Below are 25,965 nucleotides of genomic sequence, written 5' to 3'. Positions count from 1 at the left end.
CCGCAGCCCCCCCCCCCCCCCTCCGCTGAGAGAGTCACACAAACTAACCTGTATGCAGTTTTTGGACCCAGAAGGTTCGAATGATTGATTATATAGCTTCAAATTGTTATCAATAATTCTGCTCACTAAAATTTCGCACCGTAGAGCATCTCTGGCGGGCCGGACGCAACCCTGAGGCGGGCCGGACTGTGGCCCGCGGGCAGTAGGTTGGACAACCCTGATCTAATGGAACTTAGTCAACGGCGTAACTCGGCCGGTGCTCCCACCTGTAAAACACAGTCAGTACAGCAAACGAGTCCCATGTTATATTCATGGCCCACCGATTGTTCTATGAGATATCCGGATGCATGGGTTCCTTCTTCCGCCAGGCCCACTAAATATAGGGATAAGGCGGCCAGTCCACTAACGTAGGTCAAACTGTTTAAGACGCCTTAGAATCATTTAATGGCCTTGCAATCGGAAGCCTTCGGGCTGAATAAATAAAAGGTTTTATTAATAATAAACATCTAGCAGGAATGGTATAATGTGTTACCCAAACTGCATGTAACTATTGGATGCAACTTCAGACGAGTTTATTCAGTAATGTTCATACAAGTTCGACAAAATGGGAATTCAAACGAAATTCTACCGTCAAACAGAGAAAGTCTGAGAGTGCAATATGCAGGCGTCTTGTTGTGCCAAATATCAAAACTGCTCATCCGATCCAAAGCCATGGTTAACTTTGTGCTTAGGTGAATGTGGTCTCTCGGCTTTTGGGGCCATTTCTGCTGCTTCACCGGGCTATGTTGCTCCTTGCAACGTCACTGCACTGAGCACGAAACTTGGTTTGAAAAAAGGTTCTTATTCACTGTGATATTTTGCAAAGAATAGCAAGAGAAAGAAAACTACGCAGATTTGTTCTTATCTATAGAGAAGTGAGTATTCAACAGGGAGGGAGCATAGAGTTAGAACTCCTTGAGTAAATGGTTACAACTCACAAGCAGACACTTTATAATCTCTTCATAGGCTCGAATATATGATCACTTGGCGTTCCTCATGTGCGATCGGCGAGTTTCTAATACTGTGTAAACTCGGCATGCATAAATTTATGCTAGAAGACAGTATTTTATCAAGTGTATTGTCACTTCATCCGCAACTGTGAGTACACTACTAAACTTTTATCGAAAGAAACTGTTTCCAATTATACAGAACCTTTATTCATTCTTCAAAACAAAGGCCTTTTGGGTAGGCCATAGGCTAGGATAGGCCGGGTACACAGAAATGGCCTAGGCCTAGAAGTCGAACTAGGCTGGGCCGAGCCAAACTTAGATCTATGATAGGATGGGGATGCTATTGCTAGCCTAACTTTATTCCATTGGTAGCACTGACCTCTGTGATTGGTAGCCTGAAGATATAACAGTAAGGCTACAGTAGCAGGATGGGTTCCACGAAGGAGTAGTAATGGAAAATTTCAGTATATTGTGGAAAGGTCAAGGCCTAGGCCTACATATTCCTTCATTGAACAAAAAGATAGTGTATAACCAGGGCCTAGGCTAGTCTACTAAGTGCTGGCTAGGCCTAACCTTAGAGTTAGACTCTAGAGCTTAAGGCGTAGGCTAGGTCAATAACCTGTCCGAAATAGGGACTAGGCTAGGTGTAACAACATTACAGTTCCAGTGTGGATTTTAGTGCTAGAAAATGCAAACTGTTACAACTGCTAAGGTTGGTCAAATGTCACGTAGCAATTGTTTTGGCAATGTGTAGCCTGAGATAGGCCTAACTGCAGGTTAGGATAGCTATACTTACCTGCAATTGATTAGGTTTACTTAAATTTAGTAGAAAAAAGGATCAGGAGGGACACTCAAGTCCCTATCAAGGACCCTATAGGAGAGGTTTGTGCAGCTCCTATCATAATGTAACTTATGCCTGCTAATGTTACTACTAGTGATGTGTAAGTGATCAATAAGAAAAGCTTATTCTCACAGTCTAAACTACTGTAGTCTTCTTGGGACCCCTTGTACATAAGAGATTTGAGATAAGTGATCATGTAACGTCCTTATCGCATCTTCTCGCCATCTGCATAGTTTATAGGCCACAGGGGTTCCTAACATTATACCAAAATTGTATGTTTATAAAAGAAAAGTTGGAAATCTCTGGGCAGGTCATGTTGTACTTTGTAATTGGCAGTATATTGTAACCAATTTTATTAAAGCATTGTTGACCAAGTCTGCTATTACTAATCAGCCAAATTAAATTGGAAGTGAGAATTAATATTTAATGTTTTTTTTTATTGTGAATTACATATTGTACTGCAAGGCACATTATACATAGGTGAAAACTTTTTGTATCACTTTATGAAAATCAATCATTGGCCAAACATATCACACAACTTTATGGATAGTAAGTTTCAGAATATGGCATTTACAAAGTTTATGCTGCAATTCAAGCTGCTCAAACTTGTCTGTGTATCTTTCTCAAGTTATCGCCTGGACATTTCAGTGTCCATAGTTGTGTAAAGCTCAAGCCTAGTTTATTAGTTTTGAGTGTTCTTTCATTGGATTATTTTGCCGACTGTGCCTGCAGTCCTTACAGCAAACTTAAACTCTTTCTTCTCTAAACAAAAATCCATTGATGATTAGGCTTGCCTAGATAACTAGAGCTGACCTCAACAGCTCACTCCATAGAAGACAACTAGGATCTAGTATTTCTCCCACAAATTACAATGTTTCAATGTTCTCACTTGTTTCGTCGTGTTTGACCGCAAAGAGAACAGGCATAAGTGTGGTCTTTTTAAGTTTGGTAGTAAATTCAGTTTCTTATTCCATCATCCTTTATTTACAAATTTTCTTTTAAACTGCCTTACATTATGAATCCGCTAGTAGTTGTGTTAGTAAGTGTTCCTCACTTAAGTCTGGGTAACCAGACTCTTCCAACCCACAAGATTAAAAACCTCTAGTCTTATTATACCTTTTTCTTCTCCTTTCACAGCCAAAATGGCAGACAAAAAGAGTGGATCTAATAATAACCATGAAGAAAAGGAACTTTCACAAGCAGCCCGAAAAGAGTTTGAGGCCAAGAACTTTTCAGCTTGCATGGACAAGCTCAAAATTTTAAGCACCATGTCACAGACTAATCCAAAGGTACAGCACAACATGTGTGTCTGCCATTTCCATCAATCAGGATTTCAACATGTAGAAAACTTGAAGAAGGGTCTCAAACAAGTTTATAATATGGTAAGTCACTAACACAGTAGTATTTGCTTCTCCTTTTTGTTACAGGATTTGTTTGTGTATGTGCAGAGACTGTAGGCTTAGTGAGAGAGTGATAGAGAGAGAGAGAGAGAGAGAGAGGGGGGGGGGGGGGGTATAGTTAGGTAAGGAGAGAGTGGAATGGGTAATTTCATTGTTGGTTGTTTTAAATATGAGCAGGAAAGTGACAACAAACTTCTTTTCACTATCATTTTCTTGTTACTTCCATAGTAATTTCTTATCTTTTACTAATTTATGTTATTTTTTTGTCTTGTCTGCTCAAGGTTCAGGTTGATCCAGATAATGCTCCATCTGTAGAAGATACAGATCATGCTGTCCTCTTCTTCAATCAAGCAGTCATTCTCTATCATCAAAGACAACACAACCAGGCTATAAAGATTCTGGAGAAGCTCTTCCAAGTTATCGAACCTCTCGGTACGTATCTAGCCACATTCAGAGGTAATTTAACAGAGCTGTGCTAATTAAATGGCAACCTCAAGCTTTTATCGAGGGAATCACATCTGGCTAGAGTTCTCGCTGCTAAGTTTTAAATGCCTATCCACATACAAACTCAATACACAGACTATCATAGCTGACAGTCTTTGAGCCACCAATGATTCTGTAAGTTTACAAGAATGATGTTGACCTGGGCCTTTGTTTAATTTGAAGGCAATCCACTGGGAGAAAACAATCCGCTAGATAGTCTCCAAAAAAAAAAAACTAGAGAATAAGTTAAGTTTCTAGTAATGTTTCTACAGCTGGTAGGATTTTCACGATATTCACCTTAAACATAAGCTAAAACTCTGAAATACTTGTTTAAGGCCCCATAGATGGAGATGACTGCTTACTGCGTGCAGCCCTTAATGTTGAAGTTAACTAATTGATTTATAAATTCTAATAATTCAACTGAAACATGTTCTTCATATAAATCAGTTAAAAACATTGGATGACATCCACACCATTTGTCTAAGCATAATTTTATAATGCATTCCAAACATGTCATTTTAGGCCATGAAAGGACCTAACGCTTTCCCATAATTGTTTGAGTTTTGTGTTGCATCTGAGAAACTGACCTAATGGTCTACGTATCAATAATAATAAAGTGACCACTCATAACGTGCCATATCTGTCAACGTGACAATCCTGATGCTGGTTTACAGTCTTGTTTAAGGCTAAGGCCCTTTCACACGACTTTACAACTTAACCCTGGTCATTAGTAACTTGTCACACCCAAACACCAAAGTGTGCACATGCAGTCAATCTCTCCTGGGGCACGGGTGCAGCCACAAACCGGCGCACACAACTATTTCACACAAACTTTAGACACAAATTTTTTACCTTCACAGGTTTAAGGGGTCATTTCATATAGATTAAAAGTGTCAATGGAATCCAATCTGGTCTGATACCAGTCCGTATTAAACAAATTTAACTTTGTGACTGTTGTTTTTAGCTTACTGAACTTTCAACTTTTACAGATAAGGTTATTGATATTACCTTTTTAAGCTCATACCCATTTACAACCGTTTCAATATTTTGTAAGTGAGCGACCATTTTCTCTTTCTTTTTCTTGATTTCTTAGAGGACAAGCTGGCGTTGCAGGTTCTTCTACTGTTAGCCGAGGCTTGTTTGTGTACACAACAGCCAGACAAGGCCCTCAGACCTCTCAGTTACATTGACAAACAGATGACCAGTAGTAAACAAGGCGGGGATAAGACCGAGGTAAGTCGAGATGACGGTCAGAGAGTTAACCGGAAGCAAAGAGTCGCCACAACCACAATGTATTTATGATTAGTATTCTGTGAGTGAAAACGTAACCGGGATATATTTTAGTTTAGTTCACTTTGATCTACCTAACCTAATTAGTAAAATTTTGTGCCCTTGCTGCCCCCTTTGGGTCGCTGTCCCCTTTAGGTCCCTGCCCCCTTCTTTCCACCGTGATTCAAGCTAGCATTTCTCATCTGCTCAAATCTAAATCATGACAGATCACTTCCGAAAGTTCTAAAGACGGAAGTCACGTTTTTTGTCTATCGTCATCGGCAGCAAGAACTGCTTAAGTATCCTTTTAAATTTACACATGTGTTTTTTTCTTACGTGAATATTTTCATATTTTGTGTGACAACATTTTCTCTGGTCCATTGTCTTTCGTCATTTAGGGTAAAGAAAGTAAAGAGACAGACTCGGACTTTGTGTCGTTGTGTGAGAGGAACAAAGCAAAAATTCACCAGGTTAGTACTCGGCCAGCTGGAATGCTAGTTTATGTCGTCGGGGTGTGGCTTTCATCATTGTATGTATTCAGTTTGTCTGGTGTATATGTTATAGGAAAGGTTTATAGGAACAGCAACTAAAATAGTACAAAATTCAGAATGCCTGACCAAAAGTATCCAGAAAGAAGTGCTGTTGACTTGGAAGAGAAATGACAAGAAAGGCAATCAAATAGTGAAAGGCTGATCTGAGGGACACATTCATTTTCAATGTACAGTTAAGTACAGTCACCTCTGTCTGGTTATTAGTTTGCTGTCCATTTGTCAACAGGGTACAGTATAAAAGACAAGATGGTGTATTTTTTCATCCATTACTCCTAAAACGGTATTGTTTCTCTTGGGTTGCAATACAAAGTAATTATACAACAGACGACATCATTGTTGATATGATATGTTTAAAGGAAGTTGTTTGTCTCGTTGTCTGCAGCTCAAGACCAAATGTTACCTGCAGTTGAAACACATGAGGTTTTGTAAACGTGAACTCAAGTCAGTTATGACATCATCGTCCTCTGGGGTAAGTTTTCATGAAGGCCTTCTTTACTCGGCAGCGGACATGGAAATCGCTTATTCGTCTGTACTATTCTGCTAGCGCTATGAGAGTGGATGAGTCACGTAACATTGTATACAAACATCGTCTTTGCATCATGGACTGTGATTGGTCAGTAGGGGTGCAGAGTTGTAAAATTGAGGGAGATGTTCATCAGTTATGAACCTTGAAACTATTTGGCTAAAAATATAAAAAAAAATTGTGGAGGTTTGGACCCTCTTCATTCTTCTAGACTTTTATAAAGTAATGTTGAAGTAGAATTTAAATATGGCTGAGTGAGTTTTAAAATGCTTAAAGAGTAGTGGTAAACATTCTAATGGAAGTTTGGATATAATTGACCATATTCAGACTTACATATCTTAAAATGTGTAATATAAGCTTCAAATGGATAGTCCAAGTATTTTTTTAACAGATGAAAAGAGGAATATATTCTGAGCATCCTGGTGAAATTTGCAAGCAGAATTCCTTCATATTGTTTTCAAGTTAATTGGAATTGTGACAGTTTGTACCATAGTGAACTTGAAGCAAACGGGTGCGATGTAATTTTGTAACAAAATGTATTGATCAGATTCAAATGTTGTTATCTTGAAAACAGTATATTAAAAAACTGAATCCAATTTTCACCAGAATACATAAATTTAAAAACAATGTTTCTATGTCATCAGCCCAATTTTTTTTATTCATTTCGACTATCCATTAAATTGAAGATATCGTTGTAAGCTTTATCATTCTCGATTATTCTTCACAGCACCCATCAGCTGCTCTCTTTCTGAAGAGCAACTTTGAATACGAGAGGGGCAACTACAAGAAAGCCATCAAGCTGTTAACGGGTGCTCATCACGAGTCGGACCACTGGCAGACCGGGGAATCCGTACCGGTCATGTATTATAACAATCTAGGATGTGTACATTTTTACATGGGAAAATATCATCTCTCGTGCCACTATGCCAAGAAGGCCTTATCGGAGAACGCAGACGCTGTGCAAGTATTGATTAAGAAATCGAGTGAGTGGCACGCCAGATATATATGTGTTTTTTTGCATGTCTGTAAGTTTTATCACCTAATGAAATAAAGTAGGTCTATTTGTAATGGTAGGTTTTTGTGTTTGATCAACACCTGTACTCTGGAGTATTTCATTTATGATGATTGTAAAAAGGGTCCAATTGATTTTGAAGAAAAAAGAAGACATGCTTCTATGTTTTTTTTTTTGGAACTGAATATCACTTACAGAGAGAGAGAGTAATTTCAGAGTATGGGTTTGGTTCCGAACATTTCACTACCCACAGTTTTGTCTTTAACGAAAATATGAATTATCAGCTAATTAGAAAGAAACAAATTAGTAAAAAGTAAAAAAACAACAACCATTGGCATCGGTACTCCGTTTCTTCCTCAGGCCAAAGGAGGACGAGTCGACCCTTACACACGATGGGCTTCAGCCGTCACTATGAGTTACTCTACAACGCGGGCATTCAGTTACTGCACGCAGGAAGGCCCCTAGCAGCTTTTGACAGCTTGATTGAAACCGTTCAGGTGTATTCAACTAATCCCAGGCTCTGGCTACGACTGGCGGAATGCTGCATAGCAGCTCACCAAGGAACGCCTGTAAGTTTACAGAGTAATTGGTTAATGAGTTGGTAAACTTACAGGCAAAGTTGGGCATTATCGCTCAAGTAATTTACGTCAAGCCACAAAGACCAGAAGCTGGTTTGAGTTTTACTAAAGAGGTATCTGGCAGGGAAATAATTGCCAAATTTTGAAAGAGCAGAGATGTCATTGGCTTGGTAGATAATTTCTACTGCTATTGACCTTAAGTATACATATCTCTTGCTGATAGGGATGGCCACCAATTCAATAGGTCTGGATAGTGGAGTCAATTGGAATTCTGTTTAAGTCAACAATTACTTTTATCCCCCCCTCAGAATTAAATAATTAGTATTCAAAGCACATTGCTGAATTGTATCTGAATGGGCAGAGACATTATACAGTGCAAAGTTGTAAAGTTGCTTTGTAAAATTATAAAAATTAATTTAAATGAAATTAAAACATAAAGTTGTAAAATTTTAGGAAAGAATGTGATTGGTTGTTAGGAGGTTGAGTAGTGAGTGTTAAATGAATTATAAATGTTGAAATTCTGTCATGGTTTTGTTTCTATATTTTTGGCAGGGACCAGAGTCTGTGTCTAAAGGGATACCCGATGCCAACAGGCATGGTATCGTGAAGAGTGTCATAGGATCAGGACCACACAGAAGGGTTGTCATCAATCAAGGTGTCACAGAGAAGAAATACAGGTATTAAACGGACACTGTCTGTCTTCATTCTGCGTGTCTTGTGAGTGTTGAAAGAAACTGACGTTACTGCTTGAAGACTGGTATTATTATCACATAATGTGATGTGTATTACATGTGGGCATCTGTACTGTACTGTAAGGAAGTACTGTGTGTAATTTTATGGATGTCATATTTCTGTACTGTATTGTTAGGTGTGCTGTATGTAATGTCATGAAAATGTCATATGTTTACTGTTATTGTGTATAATGAGTATACACTTAACTTGTGTTTATCGCATCATTTAATATTTCATTGCTTCATATAAAATTTTGGTTGATATTTATGTGGAATGGAAAGACGTGTGTGTTTTCAAGGGCCAATCTATCAGATTACTCACTCGATCATAAAGCTATGGCAATGATTTTCATATTTCTTTCAGCAATGAAGTCAAATCTGCTGCCATTCCTGTGGCATCGCTGGAGTTTGGTTCCTTGTGTCTCTGTAATGCTCTATCTCTGCTGCCCTCTAAGATCACTTTACCGGCGGATTCATTCTCCTCTACCAGCCTGTCCAGCGATCCTTCCGATGTGTCAGATAGCAGGTTAGTAGTCGGCTGGGGTCTTCGTTTGATTGGTGTGAGGGTTACCCCAAGCATCAACAAGTCAGTGTACATGGAACTGACTCGGTCATTGAAAGACACAACAAATTATTAAGTGCAGTCCAGAGGGTGGACAGTCACTGTTAAGTTATTGTCTATCTATCTGTCTGTCAGTCTGTATGTCTGTCTGATTGATTGTGTATATAGATATAAATGTAGATATAAATGTAAATGTAAATATGAATATTGATATAGATGTACATTTAGATATTGATACTGATGAAGATATTGATATTGATACTGATGATGATATTGATACTAATGTAGTAGATGTAGACATTGATACTGATGAAGATATTGATACTGATGTAGATATTGATATTGATACTGATGTAGATATAGATATTGATACTGATAAAAATTTATACTGGTGTGGATGTAGATATTGATATTGATTTAGAATATAAATTCCACATAAAATAGATATACTGCTGATGAAACATATCTGTATATCTTTTAAGTCATGTTTAGTTACAATGCTATGTGTGTATTGACCTTTTGAAAGAGTTGTTTGAATATGGAAACTGATATTTTTAGAAAATATGCTGCCAAGTTTGATCAAGTTTGTCACCAACCAGTGAGTGAAAACCACATCCTGATGATATATTTAGCCCAGAGATATGATGTTTAATGTGAGATTTTATGAGCTTTGCTGGTAGCAATAGAACTTATGACATCATAAAGGCAATTGAGCTGACAATTGTCTCTGTTTTTTCTTTGTTTTGGTGTAATCATTAATTTACGTATTAAATGGTATCATTCTTAACAAACATATACATGAAATTTTTGAACTCTGAGTACATTTACGGCTGAGCAAACATTAAAACTGTGTCACAATTTAAAGTGAATCCATTCACAAAGTTGTAAAATAGAATTGTATCTGCCATGGTGGCATCACAGATGATTCACTGTGATCTTTTTTTTCTTGGAAATGGAGACAGCTGTACCTAAGTAGTTTAATTAGTAATTACCTTCATACAACTTTAGTTCTGTAGTTTGGGACAAAATATTGCGATTAAGTTACCATGTGGATTTCATGTTTCTTGTTGTTCTTGGGACCTTCCGGTAAGTGATACAGTGTCTGTACCAGAATTTTCCTAAAATATTTGAAGCCTGGATGCCGATTTTATTAACGACTTCCTACTTTGATACTAACTTGTCGAGTAGCAATGAAAGACAAAACTCTGTTATGATATCATTAGAAGGGTATACAACATTAGGTTAAAAGCAGATATGCTACACAGTACCTGTGAAGGCCTTTTCAATTTATTTTCTATGATAATGATTATGATGATTTAATCAGATTGGCAAACTTTACACTGCTTGGAGAATCACCGTCTCAGAAGGAAGAAGCCAAAAATTCCATTTGCATTTCTTTTAATCTGGACTTTTCCTTTTACATTGCAGTTCAACAAGCACTGGAGCTAAGACCACCACCCCATTGATGGGTACCTCAGGGGCACCTCCTGGTCCTCCTCTGAAGGCACATGAAATTCTGAATCTGAGATGTTCTGTGCTGGCCTGCAGTTCGTACGTCTCGTTAGTCTTGGGGGATAATGTGGTCGCTCTTCAGCATGCCAAGGATCTGCTGGCCATACCAGGCTTAGCTGGATCACTAAAGTGAGTATATATGTTAATATGATCCCTTAGTAGTGTAGCAGATAGGGTTAGAAACAAAAGATGGCCATTTTAAGCCAACTTGATACCAGGATTAGAGACAGACACAGGAGGACTGTAGTTTTAATCTGCTAAATTTATCAAATGGATTGCTATTTTGCATTTTTCTTTCAGATTCCTTGGTCATTTATATGCAGCAGAGGCACTGGTTCACCTCAATAGAATTACCGATGCTCTTCAACATCTGTCTGCTGATAATGCTCATGATGTATCTGTTATCTACCCTGCCTCTCCTGAACAAGGTATCTATCTAACAGACTACATATCTGTTATATGCCCTGCCTCTCCTGAACAAGGTATCTATCTAACAAACTACATATCTGTTATCTACCCTGCCTCTCCTGAACAAGGTATCTATCTAACAGACTACATATCTGTTATCTACCCTGCCTCTCCTGAACAAGGTATCTATCTAACAAACTACATATCTGTTATCTACCCTGCCTCTCCTGAACAAGGTATCTATCTAACAAACTACATATCTGTTATCTACCCTGCCTCTCCTGAACAAGGTATCTATCTAACAAACTACATATCTGTTATATGCCCTGCCTCTCCTGAACAAGGTATCTATCTAACAAACTACATATCTGTTATCTACCCTGCCTCCCCTGAACAAGGTATCTATCTAACAGACTACGTATCTGTTATCTACCCTGCCTCTCCTGAACAAGGTATCTATCTAACAAACTACATATCTGTTATATGCCCTGCCTCTCCTGAACAAGGTATCTATCTAACAAACTACATATCTGTTATCTACCCTGCCTCTCCTGAACAAGGTATCTATCTAACAGACTATGTATCTGTTATCTACCCTGCCTCTCCTGAACAAGGTATCTATCTAACAGACTACATATCTGTTATCTACCCTGCCTCTCCTGAACAAGGTATCTATCTAACAGACTACATATCTGTTATCTACCCTGCCTCTCTTGAACAAGGTATCTATCTAACAAACTACATATCTGTTATCTACCCTGCCTCTCCTGAGCAAGGTATCTATCTAACAGACCATGTATCTGTTATCTACCCTGCCTCCCCTGAACAAGGTATCTATCTAACAGACTACGTATCTGTTATCTACCCTGCCTCTCCTGAACAAGGTATCTATCTAACAAACTACATATCTGTTATATGCCCTGCCTCTCCTGAACAAGGTATCTATCTAACAAACTACATATCTGTTATCTACCCTGCCTCTCCTGAACAAGGTATCTATCTAACAGACTATGTATCTGTTATCTACCCTGCCTCTCCTGAACAAGGTATCTATCTAACAAACTACATATCTGTTATCTACCCTGCCTCTCCTGAACAAGGTATCTATCTAACAAACTACATATCTGTTATCTACCCTGCCTCTCCTGAACAAGGTATCTATCTAACAAACTACATATCTGTTATATGCCCTGCCTCTCCTGAACAAGGTATCTATCTAACAAACTACATATCTGTTATCTACCCTGCCTCCCCTGAACAAGGTATCTATCTAACAGACTACGTATCTGTTATCTACCCTGCCTCTCCTGAACAAGGTATCTATCTAACAAACTACATATCTGTTATCTACCCTGCCTCTCCTGAACAAGGTATCTATCTAACAAACTACATATCTGTTATCTACCCTGCCTCCCCTGAACAAGGTATCTATCTAACAGACTACGTATCTGTTATCTACCCTGCCTCTCCTGAACAAGGTATCTATCTAACAAACTACATATCTGTTATATGCCCTGCCTCTCCTGAACAAGGTATCTATCTAACAAACTACATATCTGTTATCTACCCTGCCTCTCCTGAACAAGGTATCTATCTAACAGACTATGTATCTGTTATCTACCCTGCCTCTCCTGAACAAGGTATCTATCTAACAGACTACATATCTGTTATCTACCCTGCCTCTCCTGAACAAGGTATCTATCTAACAGACTACATATCTGTTATCTACCCTGCCTCTCTTGAACAAGGTATCTATCTAACAAACTACATATCTGTTATCTACCCTGCCTCTCCTGAGCAAGGTATCTATCTAACAGACCATGTATCTGTTATCTACCCTGCCTCCCCTGAACAAGGTAGCTATCTAACAGACTACGTATCTGTTATCTACCCTGCCTCTCCTGAACAAGGTATCTATCTAACAAACTACATATCTGTTATATGCCCTGCCTCTCCTGAACAAGGTATCTATCTAACAAACTACATATCTGTTATCTACCCTGCCTCTCCTGAACAAGGTATCTATCTAACAGACTATGTATCTGTTATCTACCCTGCCTCTCCTGAACAAGGTATCTATCTAACAAACTACATATCTGTTATCTACCCTGCCTCTCCTGAACAAGGTATCTATCTAACAAACTACATATCTGTTATCTACCCTGCCTCTCCTGAACAAGGTATCTATCTAACAAACTACATATCTGTTATATGCCCTGCCTCTCCTGAACAAGGTATCTATCTAACAAACTACATATCTGTTATCTACCCTGCCTCCCCTGAACAAGGTATCTATCTAACAGACTACGTATCTGTTATCTACCCTACCTCTCCTGAACAAGGTATCTATCTAACAAACTACATATCTGTTATATGCCCTGCCTCTCCTGAACAAGGTATCTATCTAACAAACTACATATCTGTTATCTACCCTGCCTCTCCTGAACAAGGTATCTATCTAACAGACTACGTATCTGTTATCTACCCTGCCTCTCCTGAACAAGGTATCTATCTAACAGACTACATATCTGTTATCTACCCTGCCTCTCCTGAACAAGGTATCTATCTAACAGACTACATATCTGTTATCTACCCTGCCTCTCCTGAACAAGGTATCTATCTAACAAACTACATATCTGTTATCTACCCTGCCTCTCCTGAGCAAGGTATCTATCTAACAGACCATGTATCTGTTATCTACCCTGCCTCCCCTGAACAAGGTATCTATCTAACAGACTACGTATCTGTTATCTACCCTGCCTCTCCTGAACAAGGTATCTATCTAACAAACTACATATCTGTTATATGCCCTGCCTCTCCTGAACAAGGTATCTATCTAACAAACTACATATCTGTTATCTACCCTGCCTCTCCTGAACAAGGTATCTATCTAACAGACTATGTATCTGTTATCTACCCTGCCTCTCCTGAACAAGGTATCTATCTAACAAACTACATATCTGTTATCTACCCTGCCTCTCCTGAACAAGGTATCTATCTAACAGACTACATATCTATTATCTACCCTGCCTCTCCTGAACAAGGTATCTATCTAACAAACTACATATCTGTTATCTACCCTGCCTCTCCTGAACAAGGTATCTATCTAACAAACTATGGCTAGACTTTACCGATGCAGTCATATGGGTGATGTCACCTCTTTAGTCTAGATGTGTCCTTACAGAAGTTTGAATTGTTTATGCTATATTGTTTTTTTGAGGCTGTTGGATGACCTTGTTGAAACTTGGAAATTTTGAAAATGACATGTAGCAAGTATGTAAATACTATTGAATTATTGTAGCTGTATATATTAGGTGTTTACATCACAGCTTTATTCCTGTATGGTTGCTCACTAAGTATGAATTTTATTAAGTAATGTGCTATCTCCCCAAGTGATTAAATGCATCGGTAATCGTACATTATTAATAGGGCTGGTTCAATAAATTTGAACTAATGTTTTCTGCTACCAGTTGCTGTGAATTTAGTGACATTTTGTCTTCTCGTTGACTGGTGCAGTTAACTGATAATCTGAAAATATCTGGGCTGGTCAAAAATTTCAAAAAAAAAATAAAAGGACTGTTTTCTGCTGGAATGGTTCGGTGAATTCAATTACAAGATTTCATCTGCTGGACTGTTTCATCATATTTGATAATCTAACAATATCAACTGAGCTGGTTTTAGATTGAATTAATTATTTCTCCTTTTCTGGCTCTTGGAATTTGACATGTTGTCATCTTTGTGGACTGGTTCATCGAATCGATAACCTGACATAATGATGAACCTGGTTTGTTCAATAAAATTTGAACTAATATTTTGCGATGTGTTGGTTCAATGAATTGAATAACATGATGTCATCTCTCTGGAATGGTTCATCAAATTGATAATCTGGTAAAATAAACAGGGCTGGTTCAACAAATTTGAGTTATATATTCTCTACTGTGCTGTTTCGATGATGTCATCTCCTGGACTTTTTCAATGAATTGATAAAATCTAGCATTAATCTGGGCTGGTTCAATAAAGTTGATGAGCCAATCTTCATCTGCCATACTGGGTCATTGAGTCCGATGGTAGCCTGTCCAATTAACGTTTCTTTCAATTTATCTCCTTTGCAGAGAGAGATAAAGACAGGTCGGATAAAAGTGATGGAGCTAGTGGAGATGGGACCGACTCTCAGGAAGTGCATGGGTCAAGGGTCAGACAAAGTCACCCTTCTACTTCTGAATCTGCCAAGGCAACAGTTTTGATTAATCTGGCCAGTTCTCTAGCTTTATGTGGCGAATGGGACAAGGCTCGCAAATGCATAATGAAGGTAGGTTTGATATGTCACCATGGAGAAGACTCTCAAAGATGTAGCACTTTGCAAACCACCAAATATTATCACGATGGCGTAAAACTCTGCTTCCCAAACCTTTTCGTTGGCAACACGTTCTGTGTTTGCTAGAGGTGGGTCCATCAATTCCTAAGGCCTACAAATCACCCAATACATACTCAACTTTGCAAACCACCAAAAATCATCACGATAACGTAAAACTCTGCTTTCCAAGCCTTTTCCTTGACAACATGTTCTGTGTATGCTAGAGGTGGGCCCCTCAATTCCTAAGGCCTACAAATCACTCAATATATACTCCACATTGACTGCAAAGCTTTGAAAGCAAACAAATTTGTGAAGCAAATCACTGCATAGCAGGGATGAAGTTAACTTTCAGGTTTCCATTCCAAACTTTATTTGCTGCTCAATTGCTTTTTTTGCTGCCTGCCTCCCGGCTGGTGATACCCATAACAGTCTGGTGACCCACTCTTGGGTCGCGACCCATTAATCGGATAGCACATGCCTAAAAACGTCAGTAATGTATCTTAGTGGTTAGGAGTGGCAGTACTTCTGAACAGGGGGGGTATTACAAGACAGGACAGCATTATTATTAGTGCGTATGAGGTGGAAAGAATAGTCAATTGTTTTTTTCTTTGTAATAACGGTCAAGTTATGAGCAAGCAAAGTGATACCCATTCAGTGACCTTTCATATCCTAAGTTCAGTGAATATTTTGTGGAGGGCAGCATTTGTCTTATGATGTTTGAACTATCTAAGGTCTCTTTGATATATGAAACATATGGTAATCTACATAGCTTATATTTGGCATGTTAGAGGTTGCCATAAAGTCACTATGTAAAATATGCTATAGAGAAACATTTTGGAAAGTAAGATTCTGCTCTCTCTTCCTTGTAATCGTTAAATACTTAACTTGTTTAAGTTGTACGATGCGATAGAATGCCAGTCGACAGTTTGATCATTGGTCTGTTTGATCATTGGTCTGCACACTTTGAGGTCCGGGATCCAGGATCTTCTGTGAAGATTGAGTCACAAACCCACAGTTCCCTATCCCTCAGAATCAAGTGACCAATCAATCCTCAGAATCAATGATCAGTATGCATAAATGGTAGCTCAAACTGTGGATATCGTCAAGCTTTTGAAACTTTCGATAAGTCTTTCAGATGTCGGAAAAAAATTTCACGACCCATATCAAACTAGTTTGCAGAGCGTAGAGTTAAATGATGTTTGACAGTCATGTGACTCTTGTGCTAATATATAGTTAACTTGGATGTTTGATTGTTGATGGAATTGTGTAAATTGTTCTGTGAATGTGGTCAATATTGTCTTTGTCTTTTTATCGTAGGCATGCAGCTTACTGCCAATCCATGAAATGCCCCAGGAAGCTTTATTCTTGGCTATCTACCTCGAACTGCAAAGCGGTGAGTAACATTTATTTTGAGTTAGTTATTTCCGTTGCTGGTTTTTTTTATAAGTTGCATCATGGTTCCTTGTCAAAGACAAAGGAAAACATATGTGATATTGGTTTTGTGGCTTGGTTTGAGCATTATTCAAATGTAAGAACTAATCTTTCTGTCTTCAGATATCACAAGTATAGTTACATGTTTACAATTTATTTCTACTTTTGCTGGGAGTGTTTTTGCTGAATTATAATATGATGGTAGATAGATTCTCTCAGTAAAGTAGAAACATGTTCTGTGTGAACCTTAAATACTTGATCACAAAAGTATTGCCAGAATCATGCATTGTGAAGTTTCTAAATTATGGCAAACATATCTACTGTACTTTTCAGTAGAATTGGAAACTATATTTTCATTAGTATTTCACTCTCACAATACCATATCACTGTACGTAACAGCTCTAAAATGTCATTGCTAATTTCATCTAACTTAGAGGTCAAAGAGGATGGGTACACAGTTCTGACAGTTGAGGGTACAAGTCATCAAGTTTCATTCAATGTCCTACATGTTTACTCTCTCATTCCATCTGTAGGAAATATTCCAGCGGCTCTCCAGATGATAAAGAAACAGCAAATAATTCCGCAGTTTAAAGCGGTGGACGTACAGTGGAACAACGCTCAAAACATAAACAGCAGCAGCCCGTCAATGATGGCTCCAAACCCTTGGCCTGACAACTCCCCGTGGAGAAATTGATAAATACGAAATAGTTGTGGAATGACAAAACAGTTGTAGCTTCTATTGTAACCCTATGGTGAAGGGACAGGTCTGATGAATATTCCCCATGAATGTAGATAGATAGTAGGCCTGGAAAGGCCAGTATATTCATGGTAACCCCCAGAGATATTGAACAGAGAGGCAGTAATAACTGGTGATGTTAACGATGCCGATCGTTAATCGATTCCTTGCTGAACAGATGCGCCTGACGAATAACCCCTGTAGACCATGGTGGAGAGCAGGTCTGGAAAAAGGACTAAAAACATTGAATTGGAAAATTTCAAAGAAATTATAAACATCACAGGCTAATTAATATTGCTTGTAGGGAGTCTAGTAATAGGTACCTGCTTTAGTTATAGAGGGGGGGTGGTATGATTTAAAATTATACCTATTTATGACAGCAATAACTAGTATGAAAAGGTAACTCTAAATGAAATTTTATTGACTTTAATTTGTCATCAATTGGGATTTATTTGTGTGATGCAGCGGAGGTTGTGAAAGTTTTCTTAACTGGTGTTTGCTCCATTGGAAGGTTAGGTACAGCATCCTGTGAGATAGAGTATCAATTTACATGCGTAGCTTTGAAAATTGTTTACCTGAATATATATATATAAGTGGATGCAACAATAATTAATTTCTGAGCCGATTCATTTGCACAGCCGAAAGGATTACTTTGAAAAATAGTAGAACTAGCTGCCTTTGAAGCTATTTGCAAAACATATATAGGTACAAGAATTCATTTCTTTTTTAAGCCTGACCAGATATAAATGTTGGCGATTGAAAATCCTCTTTTCATAAATATGTTAAAGGTTGGCTCTTCTCTCATATCAGTGGTTTATTTAATGAGTGTAATACCACAGGCCTCCTATACAGTGGCATACACAGATATAGTCAAACCTGGCTCGTCAGGTGGAGAAATATCATTTATATATAATATGACTCATTTGTTCGTCACTTAAAAGTTGTGTATATTCAAATTCCATGAACAAAGAAATACAGGTTTGGTGAACACAAACAAGAAAACATCCCCTTGTGTAGTTTTTCCAGTACCTATGCTATGACTGACCACTGATGAATGTTGCAATTCTAGTTCTACTGCAATGTTTATTTCACATTATTGTAGACATTATGCTTTGTAGGAGCGATGACATTGTAAGTCAAATAAAACTCATCACTAACAAGTTGTTTTCAGCATTGCATTCCTGGTTGGTATTCCTCCACCGTTTCTGTAAAGTTCTATATCAAGGTTGTTCAACTGGTGTAAGGTTTTTGCAAGTGAGAATGGAGTATTTTCCAGTGAGATGAGATAAGATGAATAAAACAGAATCTTGAGGTAAAATCATGAGCGTTGGCAGACATGGTGAGAGTACTAATTCTACCAGTTTGCTGTTAAAGGGTGTGAAGACTCGCGCAAAGAGAAACGTCTAATGCTGGTAATCTGACCTAGTTTGGAATGAGGTGGAACAGAAGTGTTAGACACCACCATCCATTCCAGAAAATACACACAGCTTGCTACTGTCGGTAATTAGACACTAGTGTAAGTCAGTACATACAGCTGCGGTCAGTACCCACAGCACAGTGTATATAGCAGTGATGGACATCTCAGGTCTAGATAAAAGATAACAAGGTATCACGTTTCATTACTGTCTGCATTTTGTAGCGACAAAAACAAATCATCACTTGCAAGCAACAGAAAGTTAACTTTTTCAGATGGCCGCACGCGGTTTGGGGCGAGTCTTCAATGTCAAGAAAATTTCATGATACAGGCAAAATTAGGTTGATGGATAAACAAACTGTAAAATACAAACAATGTTAACAATGTTGGTGGTAACAAAGAGTGTTGTATATAAACAGGAAGTAATGTTGGATGGGCAACCTAGAAGGGCAAAAGCGAATACATACATCTGTTAGATTTTATGACAACGAAATGCATGACGAAGAAAAAACAAAAGAAACATGTTATAACTTCATGTCCAATTTATTTTTACTACAAAAAAAAAAAGAAATGTATGGTTTAAGTTTTAATTGCATAGATAACTGGCAAGTATTATGAATTTAAGTCTGTAAGAGTAAAATATAGAGCTATTGTTATAAATACTTCTTGTGTTCATTACTTGTGCCTTAGGTCTCTTATGGTTTCCCTTGACACTGGTAAAGATTCTGAAAAAAGAGTTCTTTATCTTCGACGACGTAACACATCTGTTGGCATGTCACTTCTTTCTAATGAATATTCATGATACATTACAGAAGCTTTGTATATATTAGTCAGGATCATTGTTTGTTCTCTATTCAGTTATTAGCACAACTTTGCATTTAATACCTAATTATATACTTAATTTATAGTCTGAATATGCCTCAGCATGCATCAATTGATGTATAATAGTATAATATAAATAGTATAAATAAGTATAATATTTTATCTGGGGGGAGGACCCCCAGACGAGCCTGTATGGGAGTCAGCTTCTCCAATATAAAATCCAAGCAAACAACCAACAAAAACTTATACAGAAGCTTCTGCCTAAGTTACAAATATCTCATCACAACCATCAACGTATTGAACAAAAGATAATTATTATAAGTTAGTAGCAAAAGATCTGAATATGAGGCAAACGTGTCTGTACACAATCTAAAGCTCCATTGAAATGCCAATCACACAAGTTAATTAACCTTAAACATTTGCTGAATTTCCAATATACAGTAATAATAATAAGGTACCAAGGTCCAATACTGACCAAGGAGCAACTCTGGCACAATTGACTGACCAGTTATGTAAGAATCTGTACAAGTGTGACAGTGACACCTCTTGTCCGAACTTGACGGACAGAATTCTTACCCGGCCAGAGTAATAAATATTAGACCTGTATCCCCATTTTTTATGACATGAACTGGATAAATGGTCTGAATAAAAATTGGTATTCAAAATGAAAAACTGATTTGTCAAGATACTATAAAAGTACAAAACTGTTGAGTATAAAACTATAAGGCTTAATAGAGGCAAGGGGCATGGCAGCACCATAATGTAAGGAATGATAGGATGGTCTTAGGCAGTATCATAGAACAATATCACTAATATTTATGTGAAAGAAAAAACAGGAACAGAGTAACACTACTGTACACTCAAAGACCACTGAAATCCTTTCAGTGAACGTGTAGAAAGAAGTATTACAAAATATACGAGAATAAATCATTTTCGAACTAATTGGCAAACTACTGTTATTTTTCTAAAAGTGATGCGAAAAATTTGTAGCTATCATGTTTTTAAACATACACAAAATCCAGAAACAAGTAAGAGAATACACATTTAAATACCTTGTCATTTTTTGCTTATTTTCTATGCGTGTATAACAGAGTGTAATTGATGGATACGTGTTTGGTTCTTATTATTAACAATCAAGGCTCAGTCACCTGATTTTTGTTAACAGAGACAAATGTTTCAGTTAAGCACTCGTTACATAACACTATCTGATATACAATCACAGCAGATTAAGTTAACTTTTACTGGAGATACCATTTTTCTTTTCTCTTACTTGACAGACATACAACTTTCAAACAATATAAAATTAAAATAAAAACAAAAGGAAGACTTAAAAACAAACACAGAGGATGGACAAAAGAGTAGTAATCTTTGTACAAAGCCCATTCTATTTGAGTTTTACTATACTGTAGATGGTTGGTCACTTAAAAGAAAAGTCCGGAGGGTTCTTTTGCATATATATGAATTATTGATGAAGTGTTGTTTTGTGCTATTTGGGTTATCTATCATTAATATGAAAAACCTCGGAACTGTTCGTTCAAAGGCAAGAGAAAAGCTGTGACCAAACATACAAAAGCTAGAGGCCTGACTGTCTAATCACTCTAGGCTCCAGGAAATACTTTCGTATCAAAATTCTTTCTCACTAAAAAAGTGTTTTAAGACCTCATGCATTAACAATCGGCAGTCTCAGCCAATTAGGCCTTTTTGAATAAACCTGGGGAGGATTTTGCAATCCCAAAAGGAAATTATAACTGAATGACTCATTTATATATACTTTTTTATTTTGTCGGATTTTTTGTGAGGTTTTGATTCGGTAGTCGTAACTAAATTTTTGACTTATTTGTACCTCACAGTGACCGATCACTCCTTAAACAGCAGTGAATATTTATTTCGGGCAAGATCAAGCTAATTTTGGCCCTGGCCCTCGGCTTCCTTCTTTCAAGGCATTCTCAAGCATCTTACTCTCCGACTACTTTTCCCTCCTCCTCGGATGCTATCTTCTCCACTACAAACGGCGTTTCCACCTCGATGACACCTGAGTCTACTATCAACACGTCTGTCAGTGGTGCATCACTCTCTTTGTCTGTGGGTGTGTCTTCCATGGTCCTCACGACATTCATCCCCTCCAGAACCTTACCGAACACGACGTGATGGTTGTCCAACCAAGACGTCTTTGTGGTGGTGATGAAAAACTGACAGCCGTTGGTGTTCTTTCCTGCAGAGTAGAGGGATCAAGGCAGATGGTTCACTAGAATCAATCTAACTGCCCCAGACCCATGCAGTGAGTCTATCACTACTCAACAAATCACAGTTTACAGTCATTACAAGATTGGTTCACACTGTTCAAACTTTGACATATAAGTTGAAGAAAATATCATTTTTTCATTAAAGCCCCACTCCCCCGCCCCTCCTGACTACCCCCTTTCCAATCGGGGCACTTTGCAATAAATAATGTTACATTTGCTACAACTGCATACCATAGGAAAAGTAGTGGTTTTTACTTCACAGCGACACAGGAAAATATTGATACAAATCAGAATAGCTGCAGCAGTGGGGAGAGGGGAGGGTGGGGAAGAGATTCTCCGGAGACTTGTGGAAAAGAGACAACTTTATGTGATGGTACACCAGTGACGAACAGAGTTAAAACTAAAGCCACTTTAACAGTAACTTAGTTCTAATGTGAAGCAAGGGCAACTGTCACTACACTACCAATAAAAAGCTGGAAATGTTAAAAAAAATACTGGTCTTTCTGACCCATGTAAAACTATACACCAGATGAATGGTCTGAAAACATATGGTCATGTTCCTTGCCTACAAGGATGAGAGTGAATATGGCAGAATATGTACATAAACAGAAAATAAAATGTCCCTGCTAAGTTCAACCTTGCACATATATCACATGATTTGTATCATCATTTGCACAGAGTCGTTTATGTACGAGACACCATACCTGCATTAGCCATGCTCAGCCAACCAGCTCCGTAATGCTTCAGGTCAAAATTCTCGTCGTCAAAGTATTTTCCATAGATGCTGTAACTGCCGCTGCCGTCCATAGCAACCACATCACCACCTGTAGGAGGAAGAACAGGAAGTAGAATGATATGAGAACAGGAAGTACAATGATATGTAGTAGGCTGTAAGGTAATATATAAGTAAAGTAAACAAAAAAACAAAACTGACAGGGGGGGTGGGCGTAAGTTTGTGTATTATGACCCAAGTCATGTGATATCAATGCTAAGTTTGAGACCTCCTTAATTCTAGCTAAGTGTTCTTTTGGAAGTTTTTGCTTAACATTCCATTTTAAAGCAAATCTAATGGTGGAATTAAGATGTAACACACAAATCACCCCAAAAATAACAACATCCACTAAAATCATATTACTTGTGTCATTCCATTTTAAAGCAAATCTAATGGTGGAATTAAGATGTAACACACAAATCACCCCAAAAATAACAACATCCACTAAAATCATATACTTGTGTCATTCCATTTTAAAGCAAATCTAATGGTGGAATTAAGATGTAACACACAAATCACCCCAAAAATAACAACATCCACTAAATTCATATACTTGTGTCATTCCATTTTAAAGCAAATCTAATGGTGGAATTAAGATGTAACACACAAATCACCCAAAAAATAACAACATCCACTAAATTCATATACTTGTGTGGTAAAAGTTTTCTAAAACAAAAACGGAAATGGATGCAGCACAGTGATATACATTTAGAGGCATCTTCGGTCAATGCCTCTAACAATGAATGTGTCTAAATTAATATTTACATAGACAATCACACTGTCTTGGGTGAGTCTTGCAAAAACAAATGGACTATTCTGTTTCCAAAGAAATAATGATAAAATATAAGAAGAATATATAAGAAGAGACAGGTGTGTTTGTGTGCATGCTTGTGGGGAGGGGGGGGGGGAGGGGATGGCATGATCATTTAGCATGGCTACAACACTTTGCTGAGTCACTCCTTCATCTTCCGAATGATTGAGCATTTTAATCCTTTTCCTCAGGCTGTAAGGGTGAATTATCAGCCTGAACGTTTGTCGATGTGAGGTTTGTCAAAAATATGCAATATTTATTAATCTGACCTTGAATCATGAAGTCCTTGATGACTCGGTGAAATCTTCGACCTTTGTAACCCTTGCCATCGGCGACTCCTTCAGCTAACTGCACAAAGTTGTCTGCGGTCAAGGGTGCTGCTTTGCCAAAGACACCAATCACGATCCTGCCAATTGCCTCTTCTCCGATTTTGATGTCAAAGAAGACTTTCTTGGTCACCAGTGCCGGAATTTTGTCATCATGAACCTGAGAGGAGAAGAAGCAGGCAGTGAAACATCTCGAATCAGTAAAAAGCAAAACTGTCTGGTTGCTTCTCTATAAAGAGGGTTTTCATAACACATAAGGATAGGCCTGCTGTTATGCATTCAACTTATATGAGGTTTCATTACAGGCAACATTTTCAAATTGGGTTAAAGTAGAATGATTTTGACTGCTGACTGCTTAACATGCAAAAAAAATAAAAAATTCATACTGCATTTACAACAGTAAAGTGCAAGATTTTGCCACTTAGTGAATGTGATTCAATCAAATTTCCTCAACATTTAGCCAACCAAGTTCTTTCTTTGTATCAATATTATTAAGTCCAGCTACTGAACTAAATAGGCCATTGAACTTTCATTCCTATTTTTGGATAAATGTGTCAGCTGGACGGCATAAGCAATGAAGTGTTTGCTCAAAAGTTATTTTGATGATAATTGCAAAAAGAAGAAAGAGTAGAAATCTCAAAATTAGCAAAGAAAAAATCCCCGAAGCTATAGTTAAGCCAAAGCAAAGTAAAGTGGCAATAAAACCAATATAAGTCTCACTCAGTTAATTATCAGATACTGGTAATGCTGTGTAAGGATATATATATATAAGTTTTCTAATATAGAGCTAGTTGGCTGAAGAAGGGCTGGTTAGCAGTCAGGTACCTGTTCTTGTTCTGTATTTTGGGAAGTGTTATCTAAATCTGGACTTGCTTGTTTCAGACACCCTTTCACCTGAAAACCAACAATACAATAATTTTGTTAATTTTTTGGGGGCTGTTTTGTTTTCATGCAGGTCCTTGTGAAATTATACTGTTCAAACAGACTATTACCGATCCTTTTGGCGCGTGGATCCAAGAGAGTGGAAATTTTTGTTTGTCTGTGTAGTTAAGCTTAAATTCCCTTCCTCAGCCAACCATACATCGGGATTACAATAAATAACTTTCAGTTGAAAGCCATTGATGTTCAAGACAGTCACAAAGATTACCACTCCTAACAATATTAAACATACCTTCATCTTTAAATGTATGGATGCACACCAATGACAATTTTCCCTGCCAGAGTAACTCACAAGTCACAGAGATAATTCTCCAAATCTTTTCAATTCACCCTAACCATGTGGAAACAAATTTACACTACTCATACCCTGCGGAGAGACCGTGATAAGAAATCTGTACATAATTCTCTTGAAATGGTTGGTATCATTTTTACTAAATTCTTCGCCAGTTATAGAAGCGTCTGATTAGCACAGAGCATCCTGAACAGTAAATGGAGAACATTGTGTAAGCCTACACCTAGGCCTATACCAAGGTATTTAAGATTTCATAACTCATTTCATTAGTTATCAATACCATTGCAAGCTGCCACCACCACTACCAACATGGCGTTGTACAATTTACTGAGTGAAATTTCATGACAAGATCTAATCTTTCCATAGGACATAAAATCTTAATATGGCTAGATCAACGATTAGGCTATGCTTTGGGCCACTAATTGTGTCAGAATTGGTCTAATACTCTGCAATAACTTATTGAGTTAGCCCTGTTTGTAAACCAGTTAAAATGATGCTATAAAATCTTCATAGTTTACGGGAAAAAAAGTTTGTCCGCGTGTATAATGATCAATCTACATAGCGTTAGCCTGGGCTTAAACAGTTAAACTTTGCCTGGGTCAAACAGTTACGCCTAACGTTAGGCCTAAGTTAGGCTGGACTGAAAATTGTAAAAAAAAATATATCCTATATCTGCAATCCCTAATATGCTTTAATCTATTCTAAGTTAAACCTTATTGATAATCACCATGGCTAGTGAAATGCTAAGGCAGCAGAGCGTTGAAATAATCTTGAAGAGACCCATGATTATGATTTAGTTCGTTCTTCTTGTTCACTTCGGTGGCTTGTGTCTTCTTTGTAAATTCTGAAATAGGACTTTCTAGCGAGGTGAAAGCGTGAACGTAATTTCTGCTACGTGTCACCCTTGCAGATTGTTGGCTGGTGTTTTTTTTTAGATAACAGACCCGTATACAGTGTATACGTGGA

At 37.8% G+C, this 25,965-nt stretch overlaps 2 protein-coding genes across 6 annotated transcripts; one reads left to right on the top strand and one right to left on the bottom strand.

Annotated features, from left to right (window-relative positions):
- The first annotated feature begins 979 nt into the window (after positions 1-979).
- LOC139965545 (CCR4-NOT transcription complex subunit 10-like) lies at positions 980-20,655 on the top strand. 2 transcript variants are annotated; one of them, XM_071968030.1, is made up of 15 exons: positions 980-1,137; positions 2,968-3,212; positions 3,512-3,686; positions 4,807-4,946; positions 5,381-5,452; positions 5,916-6,002; positions 6,784-7,039; positions 7,429-7,637; positions 8,199-8,323; positions 8,742-8,903; positions 10,368-10,580; positions 10,752-10,879; positions 14,972-15,168; positions 16,531-16,606; positions 17,178-20,655. In XM_071968030.1, exons 2-15 carry the CDS (start codon positions 2,973-2,975, stop codon positions 17,336-17,338), a joined length of 2,241 nt encoding a protein of 746 aa, XP_071824131.1. In that variant the 5' UTR covers positions 980-1,137; positions 2,968-2,972; the 3' UTR covers positions 17,339-20,655. The 2 variants fall into 2 exon arrangements, with proteins under 2 accessions (XP_071824131.1, XP_071824132.1); XM_071968031.1 differs by having other exon boundaries at positions 981-1,137; positions 3,512-3,662.
- Positions 20,656-20,997: 342 nt separating this feature from the next.
- LOC139965554 (peptidyl-prolyl cis-trans isomerase B-like) lies at positions 20,998-25,945 on the bottom strand. 4 transcript variants are annotated; one of them, XM_071968042.1, is made up of 5 exons: positions 25,727-25,945; positions 24,594-24,662; positions 23,712-23,928; positions 22,564-22,683; positions 20,998-21,828 (listed from the first exon to the last, which is right to left on the bottom strand). In XM_071968042.1, exons 1-5 carry the CDS (start codon positions 25,781-25,783, stop codon positions 21,572-21,574), a joined length of 720 nt encoding a protein of 239 aa, XP_071824143.1. In that variant the 5' UTR covers positions 25,784-25,945; the 3' UTR covers positions 20,998-21,571. The 4 variants fall into 4 exon arrangements, with proteins under 4 accessions (XP_071824143.1, XP_071824146.1, XP_071824144.1 ...); XM_071968045.1 differs by lacking the exon at positions 24,594-24,662 and adding an exon at positions 24,940-25,074 and having other exon boundaries at positions 25,727-25,928; XM_071968043.1 differs by lacking the exon at positions 24,594-24,662 and having other exon boundaries at positions 25,712-25,942.
- Between the last annotated feature and the right edge of the window lie 20 nt (positions 25,946-25,965).

Source organism: Apostichopus japonicus, chromosome 3, assembly GCF_037975245.1.
Source record: "Apostichopus japonicus isolate 1M-3 chromosome 3, ASM3797524v1, whole genome shotgun sequence".
Classification (NCBI taxonomy): Eukaryota; Metazoa; Echinodermata; class Holothuroidea; order Aspidochirotida; family Stichopodidae; genus Apostichopus; species Apostichopus japonicus.
The sequence above is the reverse complement of the archived record's forward strand: the minus strand, read 5'-3'. Positions and strand labels throughout refer to the sequence as shown.